Raw genomic sequence first — 17,621 nt, 5'->3', positions numbered from 1 at the left:
ACGGACAGATGGATGAACGGACAGACGGATGGACGGACGGACAGATGGATGGATGAACGGACAGATGGACGGACGGACGGATGGACGGACGGACAGATGGATGGATGAACGGACAGATGGACGGACGGACGGATGGACGGACGGACGGAGGGGACGGATGGACGGACGGACGAACGGACAGACGGACGGACGGATGGACGGACGGACAGATGGATGAACGGACGGAGGGACGGACGGACGGACGGATGGATGAACGGACAGACGGACGGACGGACGGATGGACGGACGGACGGAGGGACAGATGGATGGATGAACGGACAGACGGACGGACGGACGGACGGACGGATGAATGAAAAGGCCGGGATGGCAGGTAACATAAAGATTTTTCAAAAGTGGGAAATAAAGTTTAAAAAATGTTTTTTGAATATTTCAGCTAATAACTTCTTTTTTATTATGATTTAATTTGATTTATTATGACTCGTTAAACCTTCAGTTTCCTTAATTTATTGTGAAAATATGAACTTCTGTAAGACGTTTTAATGCGATGATTTGAAATATTTCAAATGATTCAAAGACTCTAAAAATACCGGATGACGATGAAGAAGACGTCAATCTTTGTCTCCAACTTCTTTGAGTGTATGTATCTCATTTTTCTCTGAAAAAAATGAGGTCTGATGTTACTGGACGGGGGGTCATGTGAACATGGATGGAGGTCGCTCATCGGCCCCCCCATGGCCCCTGTGACACATTTAGCTTTTACGACTCAGAGAAGCAACTGCAGCAAACCAACTTTAAAGCTTTGAAAGTTTGATGTTTTTACCCCTTTCAAATTCTGAATTTAAATCTGCTTCTTTGATGGGAAAAGTATTTGTTTGTGGTGTTTATTCGTGTCTTTAGCCTCCAGATTAAACATTATGACAACAAAGTTAAGATAGGAATTCAGCCTAATAGACGCAGCTTTCCTTCTGCCGCCGTCTCCAGGCAACACACAAAAAAATAACATTAAATCAGACTCACCTGTTGGCAGCACACCTGTCTGGATAAACATACATGATCCTGACAGAGGACGATGTGCTTTAAACACGACTGACCACTAATGTACTTCAATTAAGTGGAAAATGTACTGCTTTTATTCTGAAAGAGTCTTTCCCATGATGATAAAAGAACCACAACAGCTTATGAATTAATTAAAAAAGTTATTTATCAATAAATTTTAAAACATACACAGCAAATTCTCAGTTCACCACTAGAGGGCGCCCGTCAGCCCTTTTCCTGCTACAACCCGGTCTCATCCTATAATGTGTAGTAGCTACATTTGTCGTTGCCTGCTAAGATGAAAACCTGGTAGAGGGTTTTGGATGGGGGGGTGACACACAAAAAATTATTTTGGTTTAATGGAAATCTAAAAGAGCTGCTCATATTTTAATTTAAATAACATAAATCCACTAAATGAGAGGAATTCTGACCTTTTTATGTCAACGTTTGACAGATTTAGCAGTGAACATCTGTTACTGCTGAAACATGACATAACATTTTGGCTGAGGCTAAACAGTCATGAGATAACGGCCAAACGGCGTTCCTCTCAGTGATGCTGCACCAACGAGCCGAATAGCTAAACGTCTCACTCCTCTCTCTGTGACGTTGTTTTGAGAAAATCAAGAGGAAAGGAGGATGGGAGCAGCTGCTTCCCGTCTGTTTTCTGTGTTAGCATTGAAATGTATTTCGTTTTAAAGTGAGAGTCATTCATGGACCTACACAGGCTGAGAAAACACTTCCTGTTTGGATGTTCCATCGAGAAAACCCGACGAATCTTCTGCTGTCAGACAAATGCCTGTCATCCATGGAAATGTTATGGTTCAGCAAAAGGCTTAAAACATGGAAGCAGCAGAAATGAGTCACTCATTAGTCCAGTGTCCAGTCTTGCTTTTCTGGACTGAACAGCTGGACTTCATCCCCAAAGGGATGCAGGTCCTCAGCTGATGCTGATGCTGCCTTATAGCTGTATATATTTCATGTGAATGTCATGTTTGAAGTGAATTTCCCCATCGTGGGATAAATAAAGTTATCGAATCTATTCTTATCTTTTGCATCTGCACAGTCAATAGATGTGACAGAACGGAAAAAGTGTTTAGAAATAACAGGGAAACATGTTACTTTATGCAAGTAAAAGTAAATAAAGTTTTCCAATTAATCACTTTTTAGAGTAAAAACAGAATTGAAGGATAAAATGTAGGATTTTAACTAATAAAAAACAGAAATAAAAGATGCCGGTGCAATTTCTGGACCATTTAATGTCTAAACAACAGCAAGAATTTCCTTGTTTGCAGTTTTTTTGTATTTTGTTTTTGTAACATCGAGTCTGAAAAGATCAAATCTGATATAATCAGATATTTAAACCTTTGTTTTCCTTCAGAGAAGATTCGAATTAGAATGAATTTATTTGAAGCAATCAAACCCAAACACAAAAGAGGAAAAACTACAGAGATGTATTATAAATCAAACTTTAAATAATTTAAAAAAATACAGGTAAAAAATGATACGTCTCTATATGTATACATCCACATGTATTATTACTATTAATCGTAAATGGACATATACATATATATATGTACTTTACTATCTTATTATCATAATCCACTTCTGCTAACTAGAGTTATTTATTCCAAATGCAGATTATTAATCAAATCCATCAATAATGTGTTTATTGATTACACAAGAATTATTCCAGAAATCATGAGCACAGGTCAAGTATCAGATAATTATTGATGACAAGTCTTTTTAAAATAAGATGGAATTTTTGGTGTAGAGTAAAAGTTTTTGTTTCTTTATAAACTTAATTGTCCAAATAAACAAGTTTTGTTACACAGTAACAATAAAATGAAAGGATGGATCAGTTAAACTAATTGTGGATGACATTTATTTACAAATGGAATCAACAGTCATTCACCTCTGCTCAGAAACACTTTACACATTACATTCAAATACACATGTATACTTATATTTATATGATTATATAAGAGTATAGTTCAGTTAGTTAAGTATATAAGTGCAATAACTCTATGGTCGCCAGCACAGGCTATTATTATATTTCAGCTGCACTGGATGGACATAGTTAAGACTGTATTATTTAATGATTTAAACCTTGTTTTTATGTCTCCTCCTGATAATAATAATAATAAAGGAAGTTCTGATTTTAACGATAATTTGGTCTCATCAAATTGATAAAAATTCAAAATTTAATTTTCATTTTTTGACTTGCATCGTTTTATTTTGTGACGCACAGTTGTTACCCAATGAAAAAAACCCGCGTAAAGTTGCGTAAGTTTCCGTTAAAGTTGTCGCTAATAATTGATTAGTTTGGATCCTTTGGGTTTTGGTTATGAATAATGATAAAAACCCGGCGGACGTGGGATTAAAGACGACTCTGAGAATAAAAAAAACATCCTGAAATGACAGGGTTCGCTGCCTCCTTTTCCTCCTCAGATCCCCGTTTTACGCTCCTCCCGCCGCGCTCCGAACATTATCCAGACGCATCCAGACTGGGACGGAGAGCTCAGCTACCCCTGCAGGAGGATCGAGGATGTTCTGGCGGGACCAAGGATGGCTGCTTTGGGCCACTTTTCTGGGTTTGGTCGCCTCGGCGCACAGCATCAGACGGGACGAGTTTTTCCCCTTCGGCGAGAGCGCAGGAGACCAAGTTCTGGAACCGGAGAACGACCGGACGCAGCGGCTGGATCTCAGCGCGCCGCTGCTCTTCTATGACCGCTCCTTTGACAGCATATTTGTAAGTTCACTCGATCATCTCACTAGGCCATAACTAGTTGGATTGTACCAGACCTGGATGGACAGGAGGTCAGGAGCTTTTACGCACAACTTTGTTCCAGTTCGGACTGGCCTTTCTGCTCTGGAGCTTCACGGTCTCAGCTGCTCTTTGTTTGTTTTTTTCAGCTAAAAATGAAGAAACTCCCCATTTCCTCAGAGGATGAGTTCATACTGAACATCTAGACTAGGAATGATTGAGCAGAACTGATTGCATTGACCAACATTGACCTTTGTAGCTTTTCAGTGGATGACAAGTTGCTCAAAAATGTTTATTTCCTGTTGTAAATGAAGCATCTCAAGTTGTTGACAAAGACAGAAACACAGAACAATTACCAAATCGCAAATTTATACTCAAAAAGTAATTTTTTATTTGTTGTTTTTTTACGTCTGGTGTTTAAAAAACTCCCATAAATGTTCAGTTTCTGAGGAGGTTTTGCACCAACGTTGTGGTTTTTGCTTCATTTTGAAGATAAATGTTGAGTTGAAACAATCAAAGGTTGATTCTTCCTTCATCGCCCACAGTGAAGCTCGCCTAAACATTTTCTGTTTTCTGCTAAACATCCCTCTTGGCTCCACATCTGTCAGACCACTGATCATTTTCCCAAACTCTTCTTTTGACAGGATGTTTCTGTAATGAAAATTAGCGTTAAAGCTTCAGGCTCTCTGAGGGAGGGGAGGGAGGGGGGGCAGCTCGTAGAAGGGGCAACAGGAAGCAGCGCAGCCTGGGTCAGAGGCAGTTCTGTTTTCCCTCGGTCAGGAAGTGGAGTGGGTGCTTTTGGCTGGAGCACCCATTCTGCCTCCATGAAAGCTCAGTGTGTTCATGTAAAGCCAGCAAGAAAAGCGTTTTAATTGGGATCTGGTTTGTTGATCAGCGTGGTGGAAAGGCTCTTAGCAGCTGACTTGCTTCATTAGGATAACGAGTTTGGAGCAGAGATCAAAGCCGGTCAGGCTGAAACTGTCAAAGCCTCGTCTTGTTCCTCCAATGCCAGTGACCAAGTTGAGTGTTTGATTTCAGATCAACACCAATGGTTTTGTTGCCACAGAAGAGCCGCCGAGCGAGTCGACATATCTGGGCAAAATGCCGCCATCCTTCGGGATGATTGCGGCCCTTCATGGCGATCTGGACACCAGTGCGGGCGTGGGGAAGGTTTTCTTCCGGCAAGACTCCAGAGCGGATGTCCTGCGTCGAGCCGCCGAGCACATCAACCGGGCCTTCCCGTACAACGATGAGGTTGATCCCACTCATGCCGTAGTGGTCACCTGGGTTGACGTTGCGCCACACACACCTCATACTAGAGGCGATGGCCTTGAAAAAAAAGTGAGTTGCACGCAGCTTTTCCACGCCGTCCAGACGGGAATCGGTTATTTATGTCCTTTCTCCGGCTTTCATCAGAGAAACTCCTTCCAGCTGGTTCTTGCATCTTTGCAAAAAGCCTCGTACGCCATTCTGCTTTATGCAAGAGATGGTGTCCAGTTTTCCTCCACCCTGGTGCAAGGCAGTGATGTGATCGTGCACGCCGGCTTCAGTAAAGGTCAGGTACCAGGGTTCTGGTTTACCAGCCAGGGGCCATACTACCGCACCACCAGCGACGAGGAGATTTCCGTGAGGGAGCTCGCAGAGTAAGTGGCTGACAGACCCCATCATGCCCGAGATCCCTTAGATGTAACGGTTTTACCCCAAAAGTCTCCATCTTCCACTCCCACAGGCAGACCAACTCTGGCCAGCGCGGCGTGTGGGTGTACGAGATTGGAACCTCCCCCACTTTTTCAAACGTAGTTCCAGGAGAGGTCACTGACCTGCCGACCGAGCCCCCGCCACCCCTAGCACAGACCACCGAGCCAAGTTGGCCTTTGTACACAGAATACGATCCAGAACAGATAGAGATCCATTCCAATCAATACCAGCCGCTTCAGCCGCACGACCCAGAAGTGGTGGTGTTGGATGAAACTGACATTAATGTGGATGGTGAGTGACAGAAAGACATAATAATCGTTTTTTGATTTATTTTTAGTTTACAGGAGGAGGTTCAGGTCTAAAGACCCACTCTGACCATCTGTTGGTCTCTGTTCAAAGCGTTCCTAGTGGTCTTTCAGTTATGATTACCGGTATGCTGTCTTTGGACCAAAAAAAAGAGGAAAAAACTTGTTTTCTATGACATAGTTTCTGCAGAACAGCAGGAACAGAGCATCCAAAACCAAGAAATGTGGAAAAAAAACACACGGATTCTCACAGCTCCCCCGCTTAAAGGGCCGATCCCAGATCCCCCAAACAGAACACAAAGCTGGACGGGACAAGCAGGCCTGGAAGAATAGCGGGACAAAATCACATATTGCATCTTTTTTTCAGTCTTTTCTTACAACTTTGGAACGTGTTCCAACAACCGGAACAAGTGTTCCCAGTTCGCCGACTGCCGGGATTATTCGAGCGGATTCTGTTGCCACTGCAGACCTGGTTTCTACGGCAACGGGATACAATGTGTTGCAGAAGGTATTTTTTTTCTGTTTGCTGCTCTAAAAATGATTGTATTAGGGTAAAACCTACAAATGATTGGCTGTTTAGTAATATCATAAATTGTTTTTTAAAAGTTTGGTGTGAAGAGTTTTATTGTGAAATGGTCCCTGCATGCTCGGTCATTCCTCCTGACTTTCCCTTTTTCTCGTTGGTTGTCGATTCTTTTCCAGGAAAGCCGCAGAGGATGAACGGAAAAATCCACGGCCGAGTGTTTGTGGGCAGCTCCCCGTACCCGGTGGAGCTCGGCGGTGTTGATCTCCACTCGTATGTCGTGGTCAACGACGGCCGGTCGTACGTTGCCATCAGCGACATTCCAGAGACTCTCGGGCCGTCCCTCTTGCCTCTGTCGGTTCTTGGCGGCGTGATTGGGTGGGCGTTTGCTCTGGAACAACCTGGCTACAGGAACGGCTTCAGTATCATTGGTGAGAGTTAAAATTCCAGCCACTTTTGTCGGCCGCCTGGCTGCAGCTTCACACCTTGAGTGGCCGAATTCTCCCCTAAACTGGGACAGATGGAGGGTTACATCCAAGACTGAAGGCTTTTGTTGACTTTCTCTTTTCTGTTCTCTACAGGGGGGGAGTTCACACGGGAAGCTGAGGTGACCTTTATGCCCTGGAATGAGAAGCTGATAATCAGACAGGAGTTCAAAGGCACAGATGAGCTGGATCACCTCGTGGTGAAAACCACGCTGGAAGGCAAGGTTCCTGAAATGCCTCTTGGCTCCACCGTGACGATGGACCCGTACGCTGAGATCTACCAGTACGGCAGCAACTGTAGGTTACCGCTTCTAACCAGCCATTTACAATTGACTGGATCTGGTTATACCATCACTGACTGTGTCATTTCTTAAGTGATCACCTCATCCTCCACCCGGGAATACAAGGTCACCATGCCAGATGGGTCCGCTGAGACCAGAACATACCAGTGTCGTCAGACCATCACCTTCCAGAGCTGCCAGCATGGCGACTCATTGAGGGATGTAAAACCTTCCCAGATGCTCAGTGTGGATCAGGTCTTTGTCTTGTATGATGTAAACAATAAAATCCTGCGCTACGCCATGAGCAACAAGGTTGGAGACGTCAACGGTGAGGACCAGGAAGCTCTTTTGTTTCCTTGTTTTGCTCTGCGCTTCCTTCCCTCCTGTACATTTTGTCTGCCCAACGGCCGATCCGGCAAACGTTGGGGTTGTTTTTATGAAGCCGATACAGCGTTGCAGTATTTTCTCAGGGGGGGAACCGCAACAAAATCCATGTTTCACTGGAAGACACGGCTGTGACAACAACGCTGTCTGCCGACCTGGTCAGGGATCCCAGTTTACATGCGAGTGTGCTGCTGGTTTTCTTGACAATGGCCGTAATTGCGATGGTAAGACGTTACATTTAGACATTTGTTTACACGTTTGACTTCATGTCTGTTCAAAACCCACCAATAAAAGACTTCAAATGTTTTTGTTCTTGAGAAAAAGTTGAGTTTACAAACCAAGCGTCACGTTGTCACACAGTCCAACTCAAACTCTACATACAACCTTCTGAAAAAGAGACCAAACAGGAAGGGACACAGTAGAAACTGGAAGGAAGCAATTAAGACTGATTTTATCTTGAAATAATTAGGAAATCTAATCAAGTCTGTATGTTTCTGTACGTTTGATCTTCCAACTTCTGACAAACGAAGCCCCTGATTGGACAAATGGCAGATTAAAGTTGTCTCTAAGGATGTTGGAGTTATCAGGATGTAATTGCGTCTTGTCCTTTTTTTGTCAGACATCGATGAGTGCAGAGAGAACCCTCAGATCTGCGGATATAACGCCGTCTGCAACAACCAGCCCGGGACTTACCGCTGCGAATGCGAAGACGGCTTTCAGTTCGGCAGTGACGGTCGCACCTGCGTTGGTAAGCAGGGTTCCCAGCAAAGATTGGGAGATTTGGAGGCGAAGATTCACAACGAGACCTGTGAGAGGAGCTCATTGAGCGGGTGATGGGGGGAAATTACTGCCTGGCCTGCCTGCAGAAACTACAAAAACTAAATGCATTGTGGGAAACAGGGTCCTGACAGTTCTTGTAAAAAATACTTCTACTGACATAAATCTCTTTTTTTATACAAATGGTAATTAAACATCACTAGAAATTTTTTTGACTTGATACTTTGATTATTTTACAATTTCTACTGAGAATTATTTTGGTTTTAATTCTAAACATCAGACAGAAATTTGCATTTATGCAACAGAAGGAACTCATAAGTACAGTCGTCACAAATACAATCTTAATTGTAGTTATTTCTCAGGGACAGTCTACATTAAAAGCATCACCACAATGAGCTGGAATCGGCTATTTTTCATCCGTTTTCCCTGACAGATGTTGAAATTTTCTACCTTAAAAGCTAAAAAGAACTTTTAAAAACAACAGTTTAACACATCAATGAAAAGGATATACAAGAAAAATGTATTTGTTGTTGTTGTACAGATAATGGAAATCAAAATACGTATTGATAACAAAAGAATAGGCTACATACGTTGCAAAACATTCAAATGTAAATGAGAGATATAATATAAATATAATAAAATAAAAAGTGGGAGGGGCACATTAAAGTTCAACTAAATGTCAAGGACAACCCCAACTTCCTGTTGTCATTTAGTCTTGCTGCAGTTCGAAAACACCTAAACTGTAAAATAAACTGTCCTAAAATGTTCAAACTGTTTTTTTTGTCTTTGCAGAGGTTGATCGACCTGTGAACCATTGTGAGGAAGGCACTCATGACTGCGACGCTCCTGAGCGTGCTCAGTGCAGCTACACAGGCAGTTCCTCCTTTATCTGCTCCTGTCTGCCTGGTTTTGTAGGAGACGGCAGAAACTGCCAAGGTTTGTCCAAAACACATATGCAGACATTGGAAGACCAAAGTGTTTTGCTGCTAGTAGAATCTTTTCGTACTTATTTTTTTTTTGTGGTTGAAGACATTGACGAGTGTCAGTCGAGAAGGTGTCACCAAGACGCAGACTGCTTTAACACCCCGGGATCGTTCGTTTGCCGCTGCAGGCAGGGCTACAGAGGCGACGGCTCCTACTGCTACTCGGGTAAGCTTCTCAGAGGCAAAAAAAAAAAAAAAAAAGGTTTGCCTCCTCCCACTTCCATTCAAGTAATTACCCAAACTTTATGAGGCCATCATTATATTTCATGGGTTCAGTGTGAACTATGTGTGTGTGCTGCATCAGTGCTAATATGTCCATTTATAATGTTATAAAGATAGCGTCATTTTTATTTATCATTTCATGAATGAATATATAAAGTCCTATTCCAATCATCTTTTGTTTTGTTTTCAAAGTGCTCCCAGTGTTTTTTTAAATTCTGACGATGCCGTTTTTAGCCAAAAATCCAGAAAAGTTTCTGCAGAGCGGCGGGAGTTTATTAAAAATTCCCCTCTGAGTTGTGGGTGGGGCTGGTAGTGCGGAGCAACCCCACTCCCCCTTACCGTTACTCATAACTGAGGGCTCGCTGTTCCCACGCTCTCCCGCTAGCTTACAGCCCCTCACACCCCTAAGCTAACATTAGCGAAGCAGTTTAGATCCAGATTCCAGAAAAACGAGATGTTCATAAATCTGCTTGTCAGCAGGTGGATGCATCAGAATAGGGCGGAGCAGGGAGCTTGTGGCCCCGCCCAGCGTATTTTCTACATCACAAATAAGATCTTTTTCTTTGATCAGAGCGGTTCTTTAAATAGGCTTGATGTGTTTTTGTTGCTGGAATTGCTAGAGACCAATCAACCAATCAATGTGAGGCATTCGTGTCTGATGCAGTTCCCATCGTTCCCTTTAAGTGCATCCTCAAAAATCCAGATGACTTCCATTTCTTTTTCCAGCCAGCTGAAAAAAGAGCAAAGCTTGGGAAGGGATTCCTCTGTGGAGTGTATTGTTACCAGCTGCCGTCTGCTTTTCATTTGTTTCAAAGGTTTTGAAATAAGAATGTTGCGTAGATTCATGGACAAACTTCCTGCATTCCAGTCAGTGTGGGACGCTGTTCTGCTCTCTAGACAGGAGAAGAACACGCTGTGAGGAGGAGCGGGACAGTCTTCTGGGTGGGACCGTGTTCGGTCCGCGGGGCCCCCGTCCTTCTGAAAGCCACATCCCCGCATGTGACGGCAATGGCGAATACGAGCCCCTGCAGTGCGACAGACGGACAGGATCCTGCTGGTGTGTGGACCGGAATGGGGTGGAGGTCCGGGGGACTCGTTCAGCTCCCGGCAGCACCCCCATGTGTGAGTGACCGGGGGTTCATTATGGCGTGGACGGGTTATCAAAATAGGTCCTAAACAGACAGGACCGTGTCAAACAGGTATCCACGATGATGGGGGGCCTCCAGATGTTCGACCCACCCCACGGCCCGATGTTGACCCTCTGCCTCCGGGGACGCACCTGCTCTTCGCCCAGAGCGGCAGGATCGAACACGTTCCTCTGGAAAGCTACGAGATGAGAAAAGAAGGCGCCAAGGCCGTCCTCCATCTCCCGGTAGGTTCCCTCCGGTCCCGCTTTTCTCTGGGAAACATTTGTGAGACGCTTCTACATCTGCTCCGTCTCACATTCCAACCTCTCCATTTGCTTACAAGAACGCTCGCAGCTCCCATCTGTCTGTCTGCGGGTTTGAGGCTCGCACTTTACTGCAGACACATGGTGTCACTCCGCCCCTAATGACTCACAACAGTCAGACATCTTTGGAATTGCAGTCTGGACTTTACATCACTCTGATTTCCAAAGCAGCTGGCCTGAGGCCCGGCTTCCTGCGCTCCGTTTGCTGGCATTCCCCACGTAAAAGGAAAAACATCTGCATCAAGTTTGAAGAGATGTTTTTTCACTGATCCCTCTGCAGGAGAGGGTCATCATCGGCGTGGCTTATGACTGCGTGGAGAAAGTGGTCTATTGGACGGACATCACCTCCCCTGCCATCAGCAAAGCCAGTATCCAAGGCGGGGAGCCCACCACAGTCATAAGAACAGGTAGATCCACGCCGACTCCTCAGGTTCTCAGGATCACGCCGTAAACCAAGTCAAGTGAGGCCGTTCCGTGTTCCTTCGCAGATTTGGGAAGTCCAGAAGGAATTACCGTCGACCACATTGGGCGAACTATATTCTGGACGGATTCTATGAAAGATCGCATCGAGGTGGCGAGTCTGGACGGGTCTCGGCGCCGTGTCATCGTCGACTCGGATCTCATAAACCCTCGTGCGATCGTCGCTGACCCCGTTCACGGGTGCGTTCACACTTTCATGGTAAAAGATACTGGTACTGGTTAAATGGTGTTGTTAAGAATAAAAAATCAGCATCATAATAATTACTATGGTCTGATCACAAAAAGTTTAAAAATATGGAGAAGAAAAGCAACTTTAAATTGCAAAAAGAATAAATTCTGAAAGCGTCAGAGGGTCCTCATTAAAAACTGATTTTTTATCAAAACTGTGACATTATTGACTGAAGAAAACTCTCAACTACTGATTTTTAAAAACACAACTGAAGCATCGAAACACAAAAATCCTCTTTTGCTGATTTGACTTGCTTCTGTTTCGTTCGGGTTCTTTTTGTTGTTGTTTATTTAACAAATTGAAGTTTAGTTTGTTTTAGCTCATTTTTTACTGCAGATGGGTAAAGTTTAGTCCATTGAATTCGGTTAAATGTAGTTTTCCTTCAGTATTTTGTTTGACTGTATTCTCAGTTTAGTTCTTTTTGATCAATTTCAGTTTAGTTACATAAATTTGATTTTTTAGATGCATCTTAACATTGTAAATTCAGGTAATAAAGAAAGACCTGGAGGCAAACAAACAACAAATACTTTTCTCTCGATACTTTTTTATGAAGGAAATCTTTTTTTTAGCGGCTAGTTAGCCCCGTGACAGAAAGTTTGTTAAAAAAGCTGTTTTGCTGTCTTTTTATCATGAATAATTTGGAAAAACGCAAAGATAAACTGTTAAAAATATGTATTTTTTGAGCCGCTGTTCAGTATTTTCTTAAAGAACGTTAGGAACAGTTTCTACAGCTGTAGGCTGGAGTGACGTATGTTTTCTCTCCCAACAGGCATCTTTATTGGACCGACTGGAACCGCGAAGCGCCCAAAATCGAAACTTCCTACATGGATGGGTCCAACAGACGGGTTCTGGTCCAGAACGATCTGGGCCTTCCAAATGGACTGACTTACGACTTCCAGAGTTCCCTTCTGTGCTGGGCGGACGCAGGTACTGCACGTTTCCAACAGACGACTCGCCTATGAGACGAAGTCGGCCTTTTAATCGGCTTCATGCGTGACGCCGTGCCTGCAGGAACCCACAAAATGGAGTGCATGCATCCCGATCGAGGTGATCGCCAATCAGTCATGGAGGGGATCCAGTATCCGTTCGGAATCACGTCTTACGGGAGGAAAATCTTCTACACTGACTGGAAAAGGTCTCCATGTTTTTTTAATTTTTTTTCTGTTAAACTGAATTTTGCAGTGAGAACAGCTTCAGTTATTATTTATAAATTCAGGAAATTAATTTCTGACTTAGTGAGGGACCATTCCCCCTCCCCCCAAAAAAATGATGACATCCCAGCAGGAGAAACTGTCAAAAAAAACAAAACTGAAGTTATGCTGACCTTTGACCTCAGGAAGAGGCAGCCATCTTGCATTTTCCAAAAATAAATCACCTTTAGTACTTTCTACAGATTAAAACTCTGTCAGGGGATTTGGATTTATGGCCTCCTAACTCCTGGAGCATCGTTGGTAAGATACTCGGGAAACCATGTTGGTTTAGGAAGTTTGTTGATTTTAAACGGGGTGAGCTCCCAAATGTAGCGCTCCCCTGTTGCTTGCACATTTTTGAACAGAACGTTATGAAAATGTAATACACGAATCACTGGCTCAAGCTGGACAAAATGATGTGACATACGATATGAACATATTAGGAATGTGGGCGTGGTCAGCAAAAACAGAAAAAAAAACCTGTTGCCAAGGAAATCCAAAAATGTACTTTCGCAGAGTCTTCTAAAAATGACATAAACGTGTTCGTCACCTCCAAGCAACCAAAACATTAAATGGTTGCTATGGAGATAAAACTAACAGAAAAGCTGCCATTTCAAAAATAGTTTTGAATTTTGCAGCTCTGATTGGGGTGGCGGAGGCATAAATAGGGGAGTGAGGGGCGAATGGCCACTGTGGGCCATACAACGCCGCTTGCAGCTTTAATTTAATATAATAACATTTTAATAATTTGTTTTATTTAATATAATTTTTAAAATCAATTTGTAGCATTGATTTTCTTTTAGAATGTAGTTGCTTGCTATGAAAGGAATGACAGTGTTCATGGTTTTGCTCTTAAACTAAACTCCCTGGCAGGTTATTAAAGTTTATTTTATCTTAAGCTGTGCGGCTTTGTCAAGCCTGAAAGACTACAGGGATTTACTAGACTTGTGTGCACAACATGAAGTGAGAGGAGATCTTAAAAAGTGACAGCTGCTTGCAATTTCTCAGCTCAGGCATCTGAGAATGACCGGCTGGGGCCTCCCTGTGATCTCCCCAGGACCTTACAACAGGAGGTTGAGAGGTCTCGGTGGGGGGAAGGCAAAGGCTGAACCTTGACAAGCGTGAAACAAAACAAAAGTTGGAGTTTTCAAGTTTCTATTCCACATGCTTCTTGTTTTGTTTGTTTTTTGGACAGAAATGCTGTGGTTGCCATGGACCGCCATAGTGGCAGAGAGTCTGATGAGTTCCAGCCTTCGAAACAAACCAAGCTGTATGGAATCACCAGCGCTTACTCCCAGTGTCCTCCAGGTAACAAGAAATAAACAAAAAAGAAGAATTCTTCAGCTCACACTGAAGGAGGAAGGAGGACTAATGGTAAAGTGGAGCGCCAGGCTCCTTCTCTTTGGAGATAAGGATTCCAGCATAAGGGAATTCTGAAGGGAGTGGGCCTCAAACATCTGGAGTTCAGGATGCCTTTCCTTAGGAAATGACCACACCAGGAAGCTCTCATCTGCCATCCTTACATCTCTTCTTCTCTTTCAGGACGAAACTATTGTTCTGTGAACAACGGAGGCTGCACTCATCTCTGTTTAGCAACACCGAACGGTCGCTCCTGCAAATGTCCGAACAACCCGGCGACTGCTGCCTGTGTGGAGAGACCCGCCGAGTACTGAAAGGAACCGGACGAGCCCCAAGTGTCGTCTGCTCAGATGTCCACAAGAAGAAGCCAATCACTATTACTAGATTTAAACTGGCCAAAAAAAGAAACGACATGCAGCTGAAAACTATCGTGCCTTTTATCACTCAGTGTTATCTCTTTACACTTGTTTAATATTTCCCACTTATAGAATTACAACAGAGTTTTGTAGATATAAAACTTTATCATGTTCTTCTCAGTAGGAATGAACTGAGAATAAGGTTCCAGGGACACATAATTTAATGTGAATTTAAAGTCACTGCATGGCAGTCGTGTTTGACTAAAGCATGAAAAGCTAAAAAAGCAATAGAGGAAAAGTTACAGCCTGGATAGCTTCACTGTGTATGGTTGGCAGAAAAGAAATAAACTCGTTTTTTTGTTGGTTTTTTAACAGACTGTGGTGTTTGCTTTTTTATTTATTAGCAACAGCGCCATCATGTGTAACGTGCGAGTAGAATCTTTTTTTTTTAAACTGCTCACCAAAGGTTGGACAGAACTATTTTTGATAACTTTTATACACATTCAGTAAAAAAGGTAATTGAGGGAATTTGTTCGACTTATTAAAAGGAAAGGTGACATTTTTTCTTATTTGTAGAATTTCAAAAGCTTAAGAGAAGAGATGTTTTTTCCTACTAAATTACATATGTATTTTCTGAACGAATAATCTAATGAAGACAAAAATATTCCAGTTGCAAAAGGAAAGTGAAACATCCAATGGAGTACTCGAACGCACCATTTATCCTTAAATGAAATTCCAATGATTGGAAAAAAATTGTCCAACGACGTGTTGTTTTTCTATTCCCTCCTCATTGTCTGTAAGGCAGTTAGCGTTTATTCATTAAGTATTGATGTATTCTAAACAGTTTCGTGTCCTCATTAAATTTAACACGAATTCACTTTGAGTTTTTCTACCTGATCTAAATACAACTCGGAATATTTCAACTAAAGTGTATCCAGAATTTACAACAAAAAGATTTGCAGATTTTGCCTAGTAGTCTATACTGAGGGAAAAACACCCGTGTTAAGGATTGGACGAAAACTAGTATTTGGCTGGCTTTTTATTTTGTCTTAAAACGCAGGTAAATTAAAAAAAATATTCACATTCTAATGTAGCCTTGAAAAGATTTTTGTGTTCCGTTGAAGTGTTTAAATATTCGTTTGTTTGCCGCCTTTCTTAGCAGTTTCGAGACCCTTTCCAAACATGTACGAACGACGGCACGATGCAATGCATTGATTGACCAGCAGCGCATTACACAATGGCTTAAACGAGAAACCTAAACGACTAAAATACTTATACTATTGTGTGAAAGATGTATTAGATTAAATAAATGTGTATTAATGTAACAATATTTACGTTATTTATTTGATTTATTTTTGTTGAAAGGCATCGTGCAGTGCTGTTAAGCTAATCCTACAATTGATCAGTAAAATGAAACTGTCAAAATAAAAGTATTTCGAAAGGTTGAAAGTCTAAATAGAAAGTACTGTGATAAATCTAACACCTATCAGTTATTGTTGATGTTGTGCAGATATGCTAAAAGTAATTATGCTGGTCTGAGTTCCGTCTTAAATCTCCTGGTGCTTTTGATGAAATCCTTTTTTAAACGTAACCGAACAATTACTTATTGAGTACACGTTGTAATCCGTCTAAACAGTATTTGAAAGTTCATACTAATGCAGTACATTAGAAGATTGTGTTTTTAGCCCAATCGAGGCTATTTTTGAGGAACTAACGGATAGACCCCGTGCTTTATTTTGAAAGGATAGTTTTTAAGCGGAAGAGAGTGGCTATGTTTTGCTAGCTTACCGCGGGTCCTGTCATAAACCAACATAGCTAGCTGGCTTTAGTCCTCCAGTTGGAGTCCTTGTTTTGGTTTCGGTCCTGTGGGTCCGACTCGTCAGAGTTTTGGGTTGAAGTTCGGGTGAAAATCCTCACATTTAGTTCAAGGTTCGTTGAAAGTTCGGCGTCAAAACAGGACTGACTGAGCTGTACTGTGTTGTTTAGCTAACCGTTGCATCTCTATTTTTCTGCAGGAGCCTGTTTTTTAAAAGCGGAAAAACCAGCCTAACGGAACCATGAATCTACCATGAGTGGGTCAAGAGAATATTTTGGGCTCGGTTCGGGCTGTCTGGGGCATTTCCAGCCGCCTGGGGGGTTAGAGAGCCCAAAAGGAGATCTCGATACCTCCTAATTTCCTTACTGTCCATTTTATTATTATTGGAGTACCTACCTGCAGGATCGGACGACATGGCTTTTCCACTGGAGACAGACCTGTCCTATGCGTGGGAAAAGTACATGGATTGTAGACTGCAGGGAGCGGATCTGCAGGTAGGATAAGGATGCTCCTGCCAGCCTGTGAGCCAGACTCACCATCCAAACACATTTGCAACGTTAGGAGGGGAAATGCTAAATGGAAATCAGATTCAAGAGAAAGACAGCTTTTTTGATTGTCCACCCTTCATTCATAAAGTTAACTGAAGAGATGCAAACACTTCTACAGCACAATAAGATAACTAAAAGTTTGTCAAATGAAACAATACAAGTGATGCATCCTAACAAAAGCAGGGAAAAAGTTTTTTTTTGTTTTTTTTAAATCATAAACACGGCTAAAGAACATCCAAGTGTTCATCATGGAGCTGGTTCTATGTGTCTGCACCACATGGTTCTGACTCCAGGTTCTGCAATTGTGATTCCTTCTTGCAGATTTTAGAGCCCTACTAGAACCGAAGGTAGTTCTAGTATCTGTGTCCCAAAATAGGAAATATTTTTGGGAATTACTAGCTGTTTAAAGTGGCTTCTATATTAAAGTGGGAGAATGGTCATAAACGGTTCACAGATCCATAAAAATCTGGTCTTACATTAAAAACCAAAAGTTTGCCTGGTCAGAAATCACCCTGTTTCGGAGAGATTCTGTTCCGATTCCAAAAAAGGCTCAAACCCTCCAGTGTTTACACTGTAACCTGAAAGCTTCCAGTTTAAATCTGCGGCTCTAGGTCTTGTTTAAATGGAACAAAAAAAGAACAGAATTACTCGTAGCTTTTACTTTTCTCTCTCAATCTTTTCCTCTTGTTTATCTAAGTTTTAGGATTATTATCATTACCATATAGAATATTATTAT

The 17,621-nt window shown here is 42.4% G+C and overlaps 1 protein-coding gene across 1 annotated transcript; it reads left to right on the top strand.

Moving 5' to 3' along the window:
* Positions 1 to 259: 259 nt before the first annotated feature.
* On the top strand, positions 260 to 14,897 carry nid1 (nidogen 1). Its single transcript, XM_004077483.3, has 21 exons — positions 260 to 370; positions 3,484 to 3,784; positions 4,838 to 5,140; positions 5,216 to 5,442; positions 5,529 to 5,788; positions 6,170 to 6,310; positions 6,505 to 6,756; positions 6,907 to 7,107; positions 7,186 to 7,419; positions 7,562 to 7,699; positions 8,095 to 8,223; positions 9,045 to 9,188; positions 9,282 to 9,401; positions 10,355 to 10,579; positions 10,657 to 10,829; positions 11,188 to 11,314; positions 11,396 to 11,567; positions 12,386 to 12,543; positions 12,628 to 12,751; positions 14,002 to 14,114; positions 14,349 to 14,897. The coding sequence occupies exons 2-21, from the start codon at positions 3,581 to 3,583 to the stop codon at positions 14,477 to 14,479; spliced, it is 3,576 nt and encodes a 1,191-aa protein (XP_004077531.1). The 5' UTR covers positions 260 to 370; positions 3,484 to 3,580; the 3' UTR covers positions 14,480 to 14,897.
* The last annotated feature ends 2,724 nt before the right edge of the window (positions 14,898 to 17,621 follow it).

This window comes from Oryzias latipes, chromosome 15, assembly GCF_002234675.1.
Source record: "Oryzias latipes chromosome 15, ASM223467v1".
NCBI classification, from domain to species: domain Eukaryota; kingdom Metazoa; phylum Chordata; class Actinopteri; order Beloniformes; family Adrianichthyidae; genus Oryzias; species Oryzias latipes.
This window is presented reverse-complemented; position numbering and strand designations above follow the sequence as displayed.